This window comes from Plasmodium falciparum (assembly GCF_000002765.6).
Source record: "Plasmodium falciparum 3D7 genome assembly, chromosome: 2".
NCBI lineage: Eukaryota > Apicomplexa > Aconoidasida > Haemosporida > Plasmodiidae > Plasmodium > Plasmodium falciparum.
In genome coordinates, this window is record NC_037280.1 from 360,001 (window position 1) to 377,500 (window position 17,500).

The 17,500-nt window shown below is 22.8% G+C and overlaps 2 protein-coding genes across 2 annotated transcripts in view; both read left to right on the forward strand.

Annotated features, from left to right (window-relative positions):
• Window positions 1–827: 827 nt before the first annotated feature.
• PF3D7_0208900 (6-cysteine protein P230p) lies at window positions 828–8,354 on the forward strand (the record flags this gene model as incomplete). The annotated part of the gene is made up of 1 exon (XM_001349563.1): window positions 828–8,354. One exon carries the CDS (start codon window positions 828–830, stop codon window positions 8,352–8,354), a length of 7,527 nt encoding a protein of 2,508 aa, XP_001349599.1.
• Window positions 8,355–10,437: 2,083 nt separating this feature from the next.
• PF3D7_0209000 (6-cysteine protein P230) overlaps window positions 10,438–17,500 on the forward strand; it is a gene marked incomplete at both ends in the record, with an annotated part of 9,408 nt that continues 2,345 nt past the window's right edge. Inside the window, one exon of the mRNA XM_001349564.1 lies at window positions 10,438–17,500. This exon is cut by the window's right edge and continues 2,345 nt beyond it. Coding sequence (XP_001349600.1) covers window positions 10,438–17,500 — 7,063 coding nt within the window.

Consider the following 17,500-nt stretch of genomic DNA (forward strand, 5'->3'; position numbering starts at 1 on the left):
AATAAAATTTTATATATTTTTTATTTCATCATATATATATATATATATATATTCATATATACATTTGAATAATGTCTATATATATATTTTTTTTTTTTTTTTTTTTTTTTTGCATATATGTAATCACTTTTATTCTTTTATTCTTTTATTCTTTTATTCTTTTATTCTTTTTTTTTTTATTTTTTATTTTTTATTTTTTATTTTTTTATTTTTTTTGTGTGTGTCTATAATATGAGGGTCTCATAAAATTTATAGATATAGAAGACATAAGAGGATATTAAATAGATAATAGAAAAAATATTATAAAAACAAAATAGATATTTTTTTTTTTTTATGTTCTTATAATGAATTATATATAGATAGTAACATATGCTTATTTTACAATAAGACATTTAATAGTAGGTATACCTAATTTGATATTCTTCTCTACATTATTTAAAGATATACAAAAGTACTTTTTTTTTCGTCATTTTTTATAATATATAATATAATAATATATTATATTTCTCTCTCTCTATATATATATATATATATAGTATTTTTTCCATCCGTCCATGTTAACGTATATATTTATTTATTTTTTGTACATTTGTGTTATATTATAATACAACTATAAAATGGACGTAAGATATATATGAGAATATAGAAGAAAACTTATTATATATAACAAAATATAGAACGTAAAATGTAACTCTTTTTAAAAGAATTTTTTCTACACTTTTTTTTTTTTTTTAAAAATATGTTTCGAAACTACCACATCTAACATTGTCCACATATATATAAATATATATATATATAAATATATATATATATATAAATATATATATATGTTTATTTATTTATTTATTTATTTATTTTTCAAAATGGACAAGAAAAGGACATTTTATTATTTGTTCTTCTTTTTTACTTTCCTTGTCTACGTTTTGTACTTTGATAATATTAAGAGTGTGTTGAGAAGTAGTACAAAAAAAAAAAAGAAAAAAAAAATTTGTAAATCGACCTTTTATGTTCATGAAGAGAGTGAAGAAATAAAATCATGGCTAAGGAATAGTAATGAGAGAGATAAGGGGAAAAAATTTTTTATATTTGAAAGATTGATAAAGGAGAGAAAATATATATGTGTAAATAAATACAAAAGAAATAATAAATTAAAATGGATTTATAAGAACACATATGAGAAGACAAAGAATATATGTGATGATTATAATATTTTGTTTAAATGTATAAAAGGAATAATTTATGATAAAAATAAAGAAACTTTTTTTGAAACCTTTTTTGAAAATTTTTGGGATAATATATTTTATATGAATAAATATATTTTTAATATATACTATTATATGTTTGATTATACAAAAAAGGTAAAAAAGAAAATAGAAGGAATTAAGGAAAATATGAATATTAGACATAATAATAATTATAATAATATATTTTATGTTCATAAATTTTTTTTATTTAATGATGATGAAGAGAAAAAAAAAAGAAATGATGATATAAAAATTAATATAAAACTACATAATAATACAAGAAAATTGTCCGTCAGCGAAGAAAATGTTGAATTAAAACCATATATAAAACAAGGAGAAAGAAATGAAACAGTTGTAAATTTATATGAATATTTTACAGGAGGTGTAAAGAGATCAAATAATAATAATGAAATTGTGGTAACGTCTACAGAACAATTTCATCGTATTGTTATAATTTGTTTTAAACCTACTGTAAAACATTCACATATCATTACTAGTCCACATGATGCTTTAAATCATATAGTAGAAGAAAATGATAAAATAAAATTATCTGAAGAAATATATTCAATTCCTTTTTATCCAATATATGGGAATTTAGGTTTAAAGAATGTTATAACAACAGGTATTGTTGAATTTATGATTCCATATTTTTCTAGAACCCAAATGAATTTTACAGTAACTTGTGCAAACGGTGAAATGAATGATTTGTATAAATTTGAAGATTTAATAAAAATAAGAATACGTATACCTAGAAATACCAAAAAAATATTAGGACTAAGTACCAATGAAAAAGATAAAACGGTATTTGAAAGGATAGTAGATAATACATCAAATGAATATCGATTTAAAAGTTATAATAATAAAATTGTAGGAATAAAATTAGAGAATTCTATTTTAGATCCTCCTGGATGTTTTAAAACAGTATATGAAGATGATAAAATATTACAACTAGAAGTATTTTTACAATATGTCAAATGTATTAATCTAGATAGGGATAATTATAAAATACGTTTTTTTTTTCTTCCTGAAGATTTTGGAGATGAAGAAATAGAATTTAGTTGTAAATTTACTTATAAAAAAAAAACAAGCAAAATCATATTTGGATTAGGAGAAACAAGTGTTGATAAAGATATATTTTATTTAGAAGATGAACATGTTAAATTAAATATTAATCAAGATATAAGTGGAGATGAACCATATTATAGTCATCTTAATTATAATGGTATACCATATAATATTTGTAATTTTCAATATAAATCTGAATACGATTCACAAGTTTGTGAAAGAACTATACATGAATTTTCTTTATTTATTTATAATTGTGATACTCTTGTGGGTACACAAATACAAACGACTGAACCTATAACATCTGTCAAATATTTAAACTCAACTTATCCAATAAATAAATTTAGTGATATTACTTTATTAAGTAAAGATATAGATATAGAAGGATTAGAGGAAGCTTTTCGTAATTCAAAATTTTTTTTAACTTCATATATAAATCATGGTCCATTCCCTTTAATTATAGAATGTGTTATATCTAATTCAAATAAGGATTATCAAAATGTATATATTCTTCTGCATTTAAGAACAAGTATAAAAAATAGAAGTGTATCATTTTGCGATTTTGAAAAAGTACAGGGATATAATTATTTAAATAATTATATTGATGGTAAGATATGTAATATAAATATTACATCTAATTCAGTCTTTGGTTTTAGATGCCCATCTAATAGTATAAAAGAACCCAAAGATTGTTTTTCACAAGTATATATAGATAAAAAAGTATATAAATTAAATGATAAATTATCGAATAAATTAATATTATATTCTATGAAACAAGAAAATCTTGCTATAGCTGGTTTTAATAATTATATTTCGAACTCTTTTTCATTTGAATGTTATTGTATAGATAAGAATCAAACCTATTCTTCTTATGAACGTACATCAGGAGAAGATATATTTAATCATATTGTAAAAAGAATACATGTTCATTATAAAAATTATGATGAACTTTATGATTATAATATACATGATAAAATCACATATGAACCTATTATGAAAAACCCACCTATCACATATTTATGTGACTTCTTAAACAAAAAACAAATATTACAACCTTTAAATAATAAAACCAAAAATTATATATGTACTATATGGTATCCAAAACCTTTAAATTATATAGCACTAAACTGCCCAACTAATCGAAGGGATGAACAAAACGATCAAACCATCTCAGAAGTATATAATTCTTTACAAAAAGATTTATTAAAACCAACTGGAATCGAACAACAAATCGATCAAAAAAAAAAAGAACTAAATTTGTTATTTAACAAAAGAAATATTTATTCTAATCTGTATCATTTACCAAAAAATGCTCCTAAACGTACTATAAATAAAAATGGTTTAAATATTGTAAATATTGATGAAATAATACCAGGGATTCTAATTAAAGATGTCATTAATATGAAACTTGAAGATGTAATCAAACCTGATCTATTAACACCCACGAGCTTTTTACACAAAACATATAATACAAACAAATCATATCTTTTCTCAACACGAAATAAATCAACATCTGTATTTAATACACCATCTATATATACACCATTAACACACACAAGCTTTTCTATATCTCCAAAATCGGTGCCTCTTACCAAATCTAGGATCGAAGAAACACATAGTAGTAGCAATACATACGAACAATATATAGGAAAAAGAAACAGTATAGAAAATGGATTCTTCATATTTCAACTACCTCCATATTTAAAAAAGAATCAGACAATAGAATTTGCATGCATTAATGATAGCACAATAAAAAATAAGAATGTAGGAAATAACGGCATTATGACTATACATTTAAAATCTTTTGGGAATCCAATAGAAGGTTGTTATTTTTATAAGAATTCTGCTAAATATAATTATTTAAAAAAAAGTATAAAAATAGATGATCTAAAAAAAGAAGAGTGTACTATAAGAAGCGATGGAGAAATTGAATTTGTAGGTATTATGTGTCCATATGAAAATAATTTATATTTAACACCTTCAAGTTGTTTTTTAAAAACATATGATAATACAGATAATTTAGTTGAATTATTAGATATCAATGAAAATTTTGAATATTATTCTAATGATAAAGGTATATCATATTTAAAAATTCCTCAAGAATTTCTTAATCATGTTCATTTATTTTGTTATTGTAATGTTGATAAGGATAGTGTTTCAGATACTAATGTTCTTGTGAAAAAAGAAAATAAAATAAGTTTAGAATTAAATTATTCAAATAAAGGTTTTAATATTATCAAAACAATTGATTATCAATATGAAGCTGATATACTCATAGGATATTCATATTATTTTAAGAGGGTAACACCTATTTATCGAAAAAAACATATATGTGATTTTACTACCGAAGATAATTCTTTAGAACCAGAAAGTGAAGATAAAATGATATACTCATGTTATTTATCTTTGGAAAATAATTTAAATTTTATAGAAGTGAAATGTCCAAAAAATAAAAAAAGTTCTAATTCAGAATGGTTATTTAAATATGGGACCTTTGACAAATCGTCAGAAATAATGGAAGATGATGAAAATATAAAAAAATATGAACACATGAAATATATGCCAGAAGATAAGGATGAAATAATATATTTATTTAAAAAACAAAAACTTGAAGATATATTACCAGGTGTAATTATATTTGATAAAAATAGATATTTTTTTGAAAAAGGAAATTTTTCTTTTGTGACACCATTAATTGTTAAAGAAGATGTTACTATTAAATTATTATGTGATAATTCAGAGACCAAAATTGATGATAAAATAGGTAAGAAGGGTATTATTCTTATTAAAATACCACAACATATTACAGATAAGAAATTTTATGGTTGTGATTTTTCAGGTGATTCCAATAAAAAATCATCATTTTATTATACATCTGTTTATGATTTAAAAACACAAAATCAATATTGTGAAGTTAAATTAAAAGAAAATATTATTATAAGTTTAAATTGTCCTAATGGGAATATTAATCCAAATAATTGTTTTAATAATGTTTTTTTAAAAACAAATATGAACGAACAAATACATGAAAAAATACAAAATATATTTGATCAAGTTAAAGTTATTAATACTAAATCACATGTATTATTAAATAGTTCATCTACATTTTTAATTATATCCAAAATTACCAAAAAAGAATTAAATTTTTTTTGTACATGTCATCATAATGAAACAAAAAATGTTGGAACCATATATATAAAAAATGAAGATATTATTAACTTTTCAAAAGCATATAATAAAGAATCAAGTATATTACAATATATAGATGTTACACCGTATTATTTAAAAGATACATATATTTGTGATTTTACACAAAATCATTATTCCATATCTTTTGATACTTCGGTAAATGTACAAAATGTTTTAGAAAGATATTTAAAAATATTATCAGATCTTTATAATACACATGAAGAATTTACATATTTTAGTATTCATTTAAAATTAAAAAAAGAAATTATGAAAAAAAAATATATAGATTATTTAAAAAAAAAAATTAATGAATATAAAGAAAAAGAAACTTCGGATAAAATCAAACGTGTAACGCTCTCAACAAACGATAATATAAATACTATATTAGTATATAGATGTAATATAGATCTAGGTTCTTTTGATAAATTCAAAATCAAATGTCCAAGCAAACTTAATGAAGAAGAAGTAGAAAATAATAAATTATATCCTAATCTAATATATAGTTCTAATTTAGGACTAGATGAAACAGATATGTTAAATGGATTAACCAAATTATTATATGGTTCTGTTTTAATAAATAAAACAGAAAAAAACGTTTCCTTCTTTGAAAAAGGAGAATTAGAATTAATAATTTCTCCATATACTGATTCATCAAAAAATATTATTTTCTCATGTGAAAATGTTCCTAGAAATCTATCAAAAGGAATTATAGGTTCTGCATCTATTTTTATTAAAAAAAATGATAACAAAATTTTAGGTTGTGATTTTATAGACACACCATCAACATTATCGTCAGCTTCAACGTTAGAATCATCTTATGGATCACATGCATCCTCACCTTTATCATCATCTCATCATGTATTACATAATGATAATCAAGGTCATGATGTACATATGATAAACCATATAGATATTTCCAACAAGAAAAATTCATTCGAATTCGAAATTGAACTTATTGAAGGAAAAAATACATATTGTAATATCGAAGCTATAGAAAATGATATTGTCGGATTTAGCTGCCCCTACAATTTTCTTACAACACCAAGTGATTGTTTTGAATCTATACAAATTGAAGGAGTGGATAAAGAATTAGAAACACATAAGTTAGAAAAATTATTAAAAGGTGTTAAAATATTAAATAATGATATATATAAATATAATTTCACACCTTCATATATTATTTTGCCCAAAAAAATTAAAAAATCACTCAAAATTTTTTGTAGATGTAATTCTGTAAAATTAATAAAAACAGGTATTATTCAAATTAATATTGTAGGAGACGATCTAAATAATTGGTTTAAAAAAGAAATTACACATAACATATTTGCATATCAAAAAATGGATTATTTTTATGATTTTTCAAAAGGACCAACAAATATAAGCTCTGAAAATGTGCTAGGCATATCTACAATGTCTCTTATGTCTTCAAACAAAAAAGTATCAAGAAAAAAAAATCACAAGGAGGAAAATAGGACACAACAAAATGTTTATAAAGAAATTGAAAACGATCATAAAAATATAAACGAAAATGTAAATAAGTACGATAATTTGCCTGTTACCTTATTGTCAAGTGATGAGGGTGATGGTTACCAGGCTGATGAAGACATCGGGGGGGAGGATGATGCTGAAGATGTCGACGGGGAGGGTGATGATGAAGATGATAATATTCTTAACCCTCTTAGAACTAAACAAGTATACGATATAATCGTAGCTGCTTCAGAGTTTAGTAAAATCGAAGTTGTGTGCCCCTTAAGAAATTCTTCTCAATTCAGACAATCCAAAATTAGTCCTGAGAATTTTTTTGAGTATGTTTATGTATTAGAAGATAAAAATGATGATAAAAGAAAGAGGAGTATAGAAGAAAACGAAAAATTAGTTAAAGCAATACTTGAAGGGAAAAAAAATATAGATGGACATATAATAAATATAGAAGATATAAATAATAAAAAGAGTTCAAAAAATGCATCAGTAGAATATGATGATATGGGAAATAAAATATTTATATCTATAATTTCAGAAAAACCTAAAGCTGTTATAGGAGATAATATATCATCTAGTCGTTCTTCTGTACACATATCAAATAATATTATGAATAGTTCATTTCAAAGTAATATTCATCCTGATCCTATTACTTCAGATACTACCACATCAGAATATGAGCAATATAATAGTTATTTTAAAGATATATTAGTTATAAAAAATATAAATGAAGTTATATCTTTTGCAAATATAAAAATAGATATAAATGAACAAACATATTCAAGTTCATTACATATACCACCTCTTATTTTAAAAGATGCAGAATTTCTAATTTCATGTGATAATTCTTTAACGTTAAATGAAAATACACGTGGGAAAACAGCTACTGTAAAAATAAAAGTTAAATCGAATTTTTTAAAAATATATGGATGTGATTTTGTAGGGGAATTTTCAACTCATTTCTTATTTAGCAAAAAATGGGATGATATACCAAAAAATTATATATGTAAAATTAATATACAAGATGATATGTTAATAGGTTTAGCTTGTCCAAGTTTTACAAAATTACATCCACCAGATTGTTTTGAAAATATCATTGTAAACCAAAATGTTTATAAAAAAAATATTATCATGGAAACAAAAAATATGTTCTTTTATAAACAAAATGATAAACCTATCTTATCATTTGTTCATGTGAAAAAAATACTAGTAGAAACATTTTTATGTAAATGTTATCAAGTAACCAAGGCAGATTATAAAGAGGTAACTATACAAATATTGTACGAGCCTTATGTAATGGGAACACCTAAATATACTTTGGAAAAATCTATAATACAATATAGGTATGCTAATTTGAAGCCACCACTCCACATATAAATATATAAATATATATAAATAAATATATATATAAATAAATATATATATATATATGTATGTATATATAATGTGCTTATGTATATGAATAATTTATTATAATGGACGAAATATATAACCCAAATGAAATAAAAAAAAAAAAAAAAAAAAAAAAAAATGTATTATAAAACATATAAATAATATGACATAAGGGGTACTATATATATATATATTGTGTTGTCACAGATGGATATATAACATATATATTTATATATTTTCTTTTTTTTTCTTTTTTTTGGCATAATATTTATTAATTAAATATTTCTTATTTTATTCTATATTACATATATATATATTTTTTTTCTTTTTCAATAAATAAGAGAATTTAAAAAAAAAAAAAAAAAAAAAATATCCACACATAAAATATATTTATGATCATTTAGCAAGTGTGTATAAATTTTATTTCACATGATAATATTTTGTTTAACATAATAAAGAATACATTTTATTAAGAGCATATATACCCATGGTCCTTAACATCACTATCATCTATACATACATATATATAAATATATATATAATATATATATATATATATATATATATATATATGTATAATATATAAACTTTCTATAAAAACATTTACACATGTATATATTACGGTGTCTATATAAAAAGAATTATTAAGTATATCTAGTGCCTAACCATTTACTAGCAAACAAAGGAAAAAAAAAAAAAAAAAAAAAAAAAAAAAAAAAAACATATTGTCTTATATTACGCACTTATATATATATATATATAATGTATTATTACATAATATTATTCTTGCGTATTTTTAATCATTTTAATTATTCTATTTATTCTTCTTTTTTTCTTTTTTTTTTTTTTTTAATTTGCTTATTTATGTTTTATATTATTTTTTCTTCTTTTTTTTTTTTTTTTTTTTTTTTCCCTCTTTTTTGCCCTTATTTTATTTGGTAAACATTATATAACTTACGAATATTAAAACAAAAACAATGTCTATATATGCGTAAATATATAATATATATATATATAATATATATACACGTGAATATATATTATAGTATAGGTACATATAAAAACATATGTGTGTAGAATAAAAAAAAAAGTATACATATATTATAGGATGTATATATATATATATTATTTCATTTCACACGTGATATTTTTTATTCTTAATTTATAATATATTTGAATTCGCTCATCTACAATAAATAAAAAAAATAAAAAAAATAAAAAAAATAAAAAAAATAAAAAAAAAGTTATATCTTTTACGTTACAAAAAAAAAAAAAAAAAATATATATATATATTAACACATAATAATATATAAAATATAACATTATATATATATATATATATATATATATATTTCTTTGATGTTATAGACATACACTTTTTTTATATATGTTCATTTAATTTCTTTTACATTTACATGCAATGCTCTATAGATATATTATGTAAATATTTTTATAGAGAATATACCAATATATATATATATATATATATATATATATATATATATATATATAAAGGAGCAGACGTTACATAAAATATTCTACACATATAAAATAACAAATATATTATATATATATATTTATTTATATTTATATGTATGTATAAACACTGTAATATAGAAAAATACTCATGATATTCTTATGAGTAAATTTTTTCATGTTCCAAAAAAGAAGAAGAAAATAAATACAATACAATACAATACATATAGCTTCGCATATTTCATTTAAAAATATAAAAAAATGTAATTACTTTTTCTTTTCAAAAAATGAAACATCAGAAATATTTATGTCATCTATATATTCACATTTAAGCGCATAAATATATATCATCACACACACATACATAAATATATATATATATATATATATATATATATTTATATTTAATTTTTCCCGTATTTTTTTTATTTTTTTATTTTTTTTATTTTTTTTATTTTTTTTATTTTTTTATTTTTTTATTATTTTTATTTTTTTATTTTTTTTATTTTTTTTATTTTTATATTTTTATATTTTTTTTCTTCTACCATTCTTTTATCCTTCTTGATCGTATATTTTTCTTTTCTTTTAATAAATGAAGAAAATTATAACGCTGAAGAATCTATTCCTCATTATCCTGGTATACATATTTAGCGAGAAAAAAGACCTGCGTTGTAATGTGATAAAGGGAAATAATATTAAGGATGATGAAGATAAGAGATTCCACTTATTTTATTATTCCCACAACCTTTTTAAGACACCCGAAACAAAAGAAAAGAAGAATAAAAAGGAGTGCTTTTATAAAAATGGTGGTATTTATAATTTATCTAAAGAAATAAGGATGAGAAAGGATACATCCGTAAAAATAAAACAAAGAACATGTCCCTTTCATAAAGAAGGAAGTTCATTTGAAATGGGTTCAAAGAATATTACATGTTTTTATCCTATCGTAGGGAAGAAGGAAAGGAAAACACTGGACACAATTATTATAAAAAAGAATGTAACAAATGATCATGTTGTTAGTAGTGATATGCATTCCAATGTACAAGAAAAAAATATGATATTAATAAGAAATATAGATAAAGAAAATAAAAATGATATACAAAATGTTGAGGAAAAAATACAAAGGGATACATACGAAAATAAAGATTATGAAAGTGATGATACACTTATAGAATGGTTTGATGATAATACAAATGAAGAAAACTTTTTACTAACTTTTTTAAAAAGGTGCTTGATGAAAATATTTTCTTCACCCAAAAGAAAAAAAACTGTAGTACAAAAAAAACATAAGTCTAATTTTTTTATAAACAGTTCGTTGAAATATATATATATGTATTTAACCCCCTCGGATAGCTTTAACCTAGTACGTCGAAACAGAAATTTGGATGAGGAAGACATGTCGCCCAGGGATAATTTTGTAATAGATGATGAGGAAGAAGAGGAGGAGGAAGAAGAAGAGGAAGAGGAAGAAGAGGAAGAAGAAGAAGAAGAGGAGGAGGAAGAATATGATGATTATGTTTATGAAGAAAGTGGGGATGAAACAGAAGAACAATTACAAGAGGAACATCAGGAAGAAGTAGGTGCTGAATCTTCAGAAGAAAGTTTTAATGATGAGGATGAAGATTCTGTAGAAGCACGGGATGGAGATATGATAAGAGTTGACGAATATTATGAAGACCAAGATGGTGATACTTATGATAGTACAATAAAAAATGAAGATGTAGATGAAGAGGTAGGTGAAGAGGTAGGTGAAGAGGTAGGTGAAGAGGTAGGTGAAGAGGTAGGTGAAGAGGTAGGTGAAGAGGTAGGTGAAGAGGTAGGTGAAGAGGTAGGTGAAGAAGAAGGTGAAGAGGTAGGTGAAGGGGTAGGTGAAGAGGTAGGTGAAGAAGAAGGTGAAGAGGTAGGTGAAGAAGAAGGTGAATATGTAGATGAAAAAGAAAGGCAAGGTGAAATATATCCATTTGGTGATGAAGAAGAAAAAGATGAAGGTGGAGAAAGTTTTACCTATGAAAAGAGCGAGGTTGATAAAACAGATTTGTTTAAATTTATAGAAGGGGGTGAAGGAGATGATGTATATAAAGTGGATGGTTCCAAAGTTTTATTAGATGATGATACAATTAGTAGAGTATCTAAAAAACATACTGCACGAGATGGTGAATATGGTGAATATGGTGAAGCTGTCGAAGATGGAGAAAATGTTATAAAAATAATTAGAAGTGTGTTACAAAGTGGTGCATTACCAAGTGTAGGTGTTGATGAGTTAGATAAAATCGATTTGTCATATGAAACAACAGAAAGTGGAGATACTGCTGTATCCGAAGATTCATATGATAAATATGCATCTAATAATACAAATAAAGAATACGTTTGTGATTTTACAGATCAATTAAAACCAACAGAAAGTGGTCCTAAAGTAAAAAAATGTGAAGTAAAAGTTAATGAGCCATTAATAAAAGTAAAAATAATATGTCCATTAAAAGGTTCTGTAGAAAAATTATATGATAATATAGAATATGTACCTAAAAAAAGCCCATATGTTGTTTTAACAAAAGAGGAAACTAAACTAAAGGAAAAACTTCTCTCGAAACTTATTTATGGTTTATTAATATCTCCGACGGTTAACGAAAAGGAGAATAATTTTAAAGAAGGTGTTATTGAATTTACTCTTCCCCCTGTGGTACACAAGGCAACAGTGTTTTATTTTATATGTGATAATTCAAAAACAGAAGATGATAACAAAAAAGGAAATAGAGGGATTGTAGAAGTGTATGTAGAACCATATGGTAATAAAATTAATGGATGTGCTTTCTTGGATGAAGATGAAGAAGAAGAAAAATATGGTAATCAAATTGAAGAAGATGAACATAATGAGAAGATAAAAATGAAAACATTCTTTACCCAGAATATATATAAAAAAAATAATATATATCCATGTTATATGAAATTATATAGCGGAGATATAGGTGGTATTCTATTTCCTAAGAATATAAAATCAACAACGTGTTTTGAAGAGATGATACCTTATAATAAAGAAATAAAATGGAATAAAGAAAATAAAAGTTTAGGTAACTTAGTTAATAATTCTGTAGTATATAATAAAGAGATGAATGCAAAATATTTTAATGTTCAGTATGTTCACATTCCTACAAGTTATAAAGATACATTAAATTTATTTTGTAGTATTATATTAAAAGAAGAGGAAAGTAATTTAATTTCTACTTCTTATTTAGTATATGTAAGTATTAATGAAGAATTAAATTTTTCACTTTTCGATTTTTATGAATCATTTGTACCTATAAAAAAAACCATACAAGTAGCTCAAAAGAATGTAAATAATAAAGAACATGATTATACATGTGATTTTACCGATAAATTAGATAAAACGGTTCCTTCTACTGCTAATGGGAAGAAATTATTTATATGTAGAAAGCATTTAAAAGAATTTGATACATTTACCTTAAAATGTAATGTTAATAAAACACAATATCCAAATATCGAGATATTTCCTAAAACATTAAAAGATAAAAAGGAAGTATTAAAATTAGATCTTGATATACAATATCAAATGTTTAGTAAATTTTTTAAATTCAATACACAGAATGCAAAGTATTTAAATTTATATCCATATTATTTAATTTTTCCATTTAATCATATAGGAAAAAAAGAATTAAAAAATAATCCTACATATAAAAATCATAAAGATGTGAAATATTTTGAGCAATCATCTGTATTATCTCCCTTATCTTCCGCAGACAGTTTAGGGAAATTATTAAATTTTTTAGATACTCAAGAGACGGTATGTCTTACGGAAAAGATAAGATATTTAAATTTAAGTATCAATGAGTTAGGATCTGATAATAATACATTTTCTGTAACATTTCAGGTTCCACCATATATAGATATTAAGGAACCTTTTTATTTTATGTTTGGTTGTAATAATAATAAAGGTGAAGGGAATATCGGAATTGTTGAATTATTAATATCTAAGCAAGAAGAAAAGATTAAAGGATGTAATTTCCATGAATCTAAATTAGATTATTTCAATGAAAACATTTCTAGTGATACACATGAATGTACATTGCATGCATATGAAAATGATATAATTGGATTTAATTGTTTAGAAACTACTCATCCTAATGAGGTTGAGGTTGAAGTTGAAGATGCTGAAATATATCTTCAACCTGAGAATTGTTTTAATAATGTATATAAAGGATTGAATTCTGTTGATATTACTACTATATTAAAAAATGCACAAACATATAATATAAATAATAAGAAAACACCTACCTTTTTAAAAATTCCACCATATAATTTATTAGAAGATGTCGAAATTAGTTGCCAATGTACTATTAAACAAGTTGTTAAAAAAATAAAAGTTATTATAACCAAAAATGATACAGTATTATTAAAAAGAGAAGTGCAATCTGAGTCTACATTAGATGATAAAATATATAAATGTGAACATGAAAATTTTATTAATCCAAGAGTAAATAAAACATTTGATGAAAATGTAGAATATACATGTAATATAAAAATAGAGAATTTCTTTAATTATATTCAAATATTTTGTCCAGCCAAAGATCTTGGTATTTATAAAAATATACAAATGTATTATGATATTGTAAAACCAACAAGAGTACCACAATTTAAAAAATTTAATAATGAAGAATTACATAAATTAATTCCTAATTCAGAAATGTTACATAAAACAAAAGAAATGTTAATTTTATATAATGAAGAAAAAGTGGATCTATTACATTTTTATGTATTCTTACCAATATATATAAAAGACATATATGAATTCAATATAGTATGTGATAATTCAAAAACAATGTGGAAAAATCAATTAGGAGGAAAAGTTATATATCATATTACTGTTTCAAAAAGAGAGCAGAAAGTAAAAGGTTGTTCATTTGATAATGAACATGCACATATGTTTAGTTATAATAAAACTAATGTAAAAAATTGTATTATAGATGCTAAACCTAAAGATTTGATAGGTTTCGTTTGTCCCTCTGGTACCTTAAAATTAACAAATTGTTTTAAAGATGCAATAGTACATACAAATTTAACAAATATTAATGGTATACTTTATTTAAAAAATAATTTGGCTAACTTTACATATAAACATCAATTTAATTATATGGAAATACCAGCTTTAATGGATAATGATATATCATTTAAATGTATATGTGTTGATTTAAAAAAAAAAAAATATAATGTCAAATCACCATTAGGACCTAAAGTTTTACGTGCTCTTTATAAAAAATTAAATATAAAATTTGATAATTATGTTACTGGCACTGATCAAAATAAATATCTTATGACATATATGGATTTACATTTATCTCATAAACGTAATTATTTAAAGGAATTATTTCATGATTTAGGTAAAAAAAAACCAGCAGATACAGATGCTAACCCTGAATCTATTATCGAATCTTTAAGTATTAATGAATCTAATGAATCTGGACCTTTTCCAACCGGGGATGTAGATGCAGAACATTTAATATTAGAAGGATATGATACATGGGAAAGTTTATATGATGAACAATTAGAAGAAGTTATATATAATGATATTGAATCTTTAGAATTAAAAGATATTGAACAATATGTTTTACAAGTTAATTTAAAAGCTCCAAAATTAATGATGTCTGCTCAAATTCATAATAATAGACATGTATGTGATTTCTCAAAAAATAATTTAATTGTACCAGAATCATTAAAAAAAAAAGAAGAGCTTGGTGGTAATCCAGTAAATATTCATTGTTATGCATTATTAAAACCTTTAGATACATTATATGTAAAATGTCCTACATCAAAAGATAATTATGAAGCTGCTAAAGTAAACATATCTGAAAACGACAATGAATATGAGTTACAAGTTATATCATTAATCGAAAAAAGATTTCATAATTTTGAGACGTTAGAATCGAAGAAACCTGGAAATGGAGATGTAGTAGTACATAATGGTGTTGTAGATACTGGACCTGTATTAGATAACAGTACATTTGAAAAATATTTTAAAAATATAAAAATAAAACCAGATAAATTTTTTGAGAAAGTTATAAATGAATATGATGATACTGAAGAAGAAAAAGATTTAGAAAGTATATTACCTGGGGCTATTGTTAGTCCTATGAAAGTTTTAAAAAAAAAGGATCCTTTTACATCATATGCTGCTTTTGTTGTTCCACCAATTGTTCCCAAAGATTTACATTTTAAAGTAGAATGTAATAATACAGAATATAAAGATGAAAATCAATATATAAGTGGATATAATGGTATAATACATATTGATATATCAAATAGTAATAGGAAAATTAATGGATGTGATTTCTCTACGAACAATAGTTCTATTTTAACATCCAGTGTAAAATTAGTAAATGGAGAAACTAAAAATTGTGAAATAAATATAAATAATAATGAAGTATTTGGTATCATATGTGATAATGAAACAAATTTAGATCCAGAAAAATGTTTTCATGAAATATATAGTAAAGATAATAAAACTGTAAAAAAATTTCGTGAAGTTATACCTAATATAGATATATTCTCATTACATAATTCTAATAAGAAAAAAGTTGCATATGCTAAAGTACCTTTAGATTATATTAATAAATTATTATTTTCTTGTTCATGTAAAACATCACATACTAATACAATAGGTACCATGAAAGTTACTCTAAATAAAGATGAAAAAGAAGAAGAAGATTTTAAAACAGCTCAAGGTATTAAACATAATAATGTACATTTATGTAATTTCTTTGATAATCCTGAATTAACATTTGATAATAATAAAATAGTTTTATGTAAAATCGATGCAGAACTGTTCTCAGAAGTAATTATACAATTACCAATATTTGGAACAAAGAATGTAGAAGAAGGAGTACAAAATGAAGAATATAAAAAATTTTCATTAAAACCATCATTAGTTTTTGATGATAACAATAATGATATTAAAGTTATAGGAAAAGAAAAAAATGAAGTATCTATTAGTTTAGCTTTGAAAGGGGTTTATGGAAATCGAATTTTTACTTTTGATAAAAATGGAAAAAAAGGAGAAGGAATTAGTTTTTTTATACCTCCAATAAAACAAGATACAGATTTAAAATTTATAATTAATGAAACAATAGATAATTCAAATATTAAACAAAGAGGATTAATATATATTTTTGTTAGGAAAAATGTATCAGAAAATTCATTTAAATTATGTGATTTCACAACAGGTTCGACTTCATTAATGGAATTAAATAGTCAAGTAAAAGAAAAAAAGTGCACTGTTAAAATTAAAAAAGGAGATATTTTTGGATTGAAATGTCCTAAAGGTTTTGCTATATTTCCACAAGCATGTTTTAGTAATGTTTTATTAGAATATTATAAAAGTGATTATGAAGATAGTGAACATATTAATTATTATATTCATAAAGATAAAAAATATAATTTAAAACCTAAAGATGTTATTGAATTAATGGATGAAAATTTTAGAGAATTACAAAATATACAACAATATACAGGAATATCAAATATTACAGATGTGTTACATTTCAAAAATTTTAATTTAGGTAATCTACCATTAAATTTTAAAAATCATTATTCTACAGCATATGCTAAAGTACCAGATACCTTTAATTCTATTATTAACTTCTCATGTA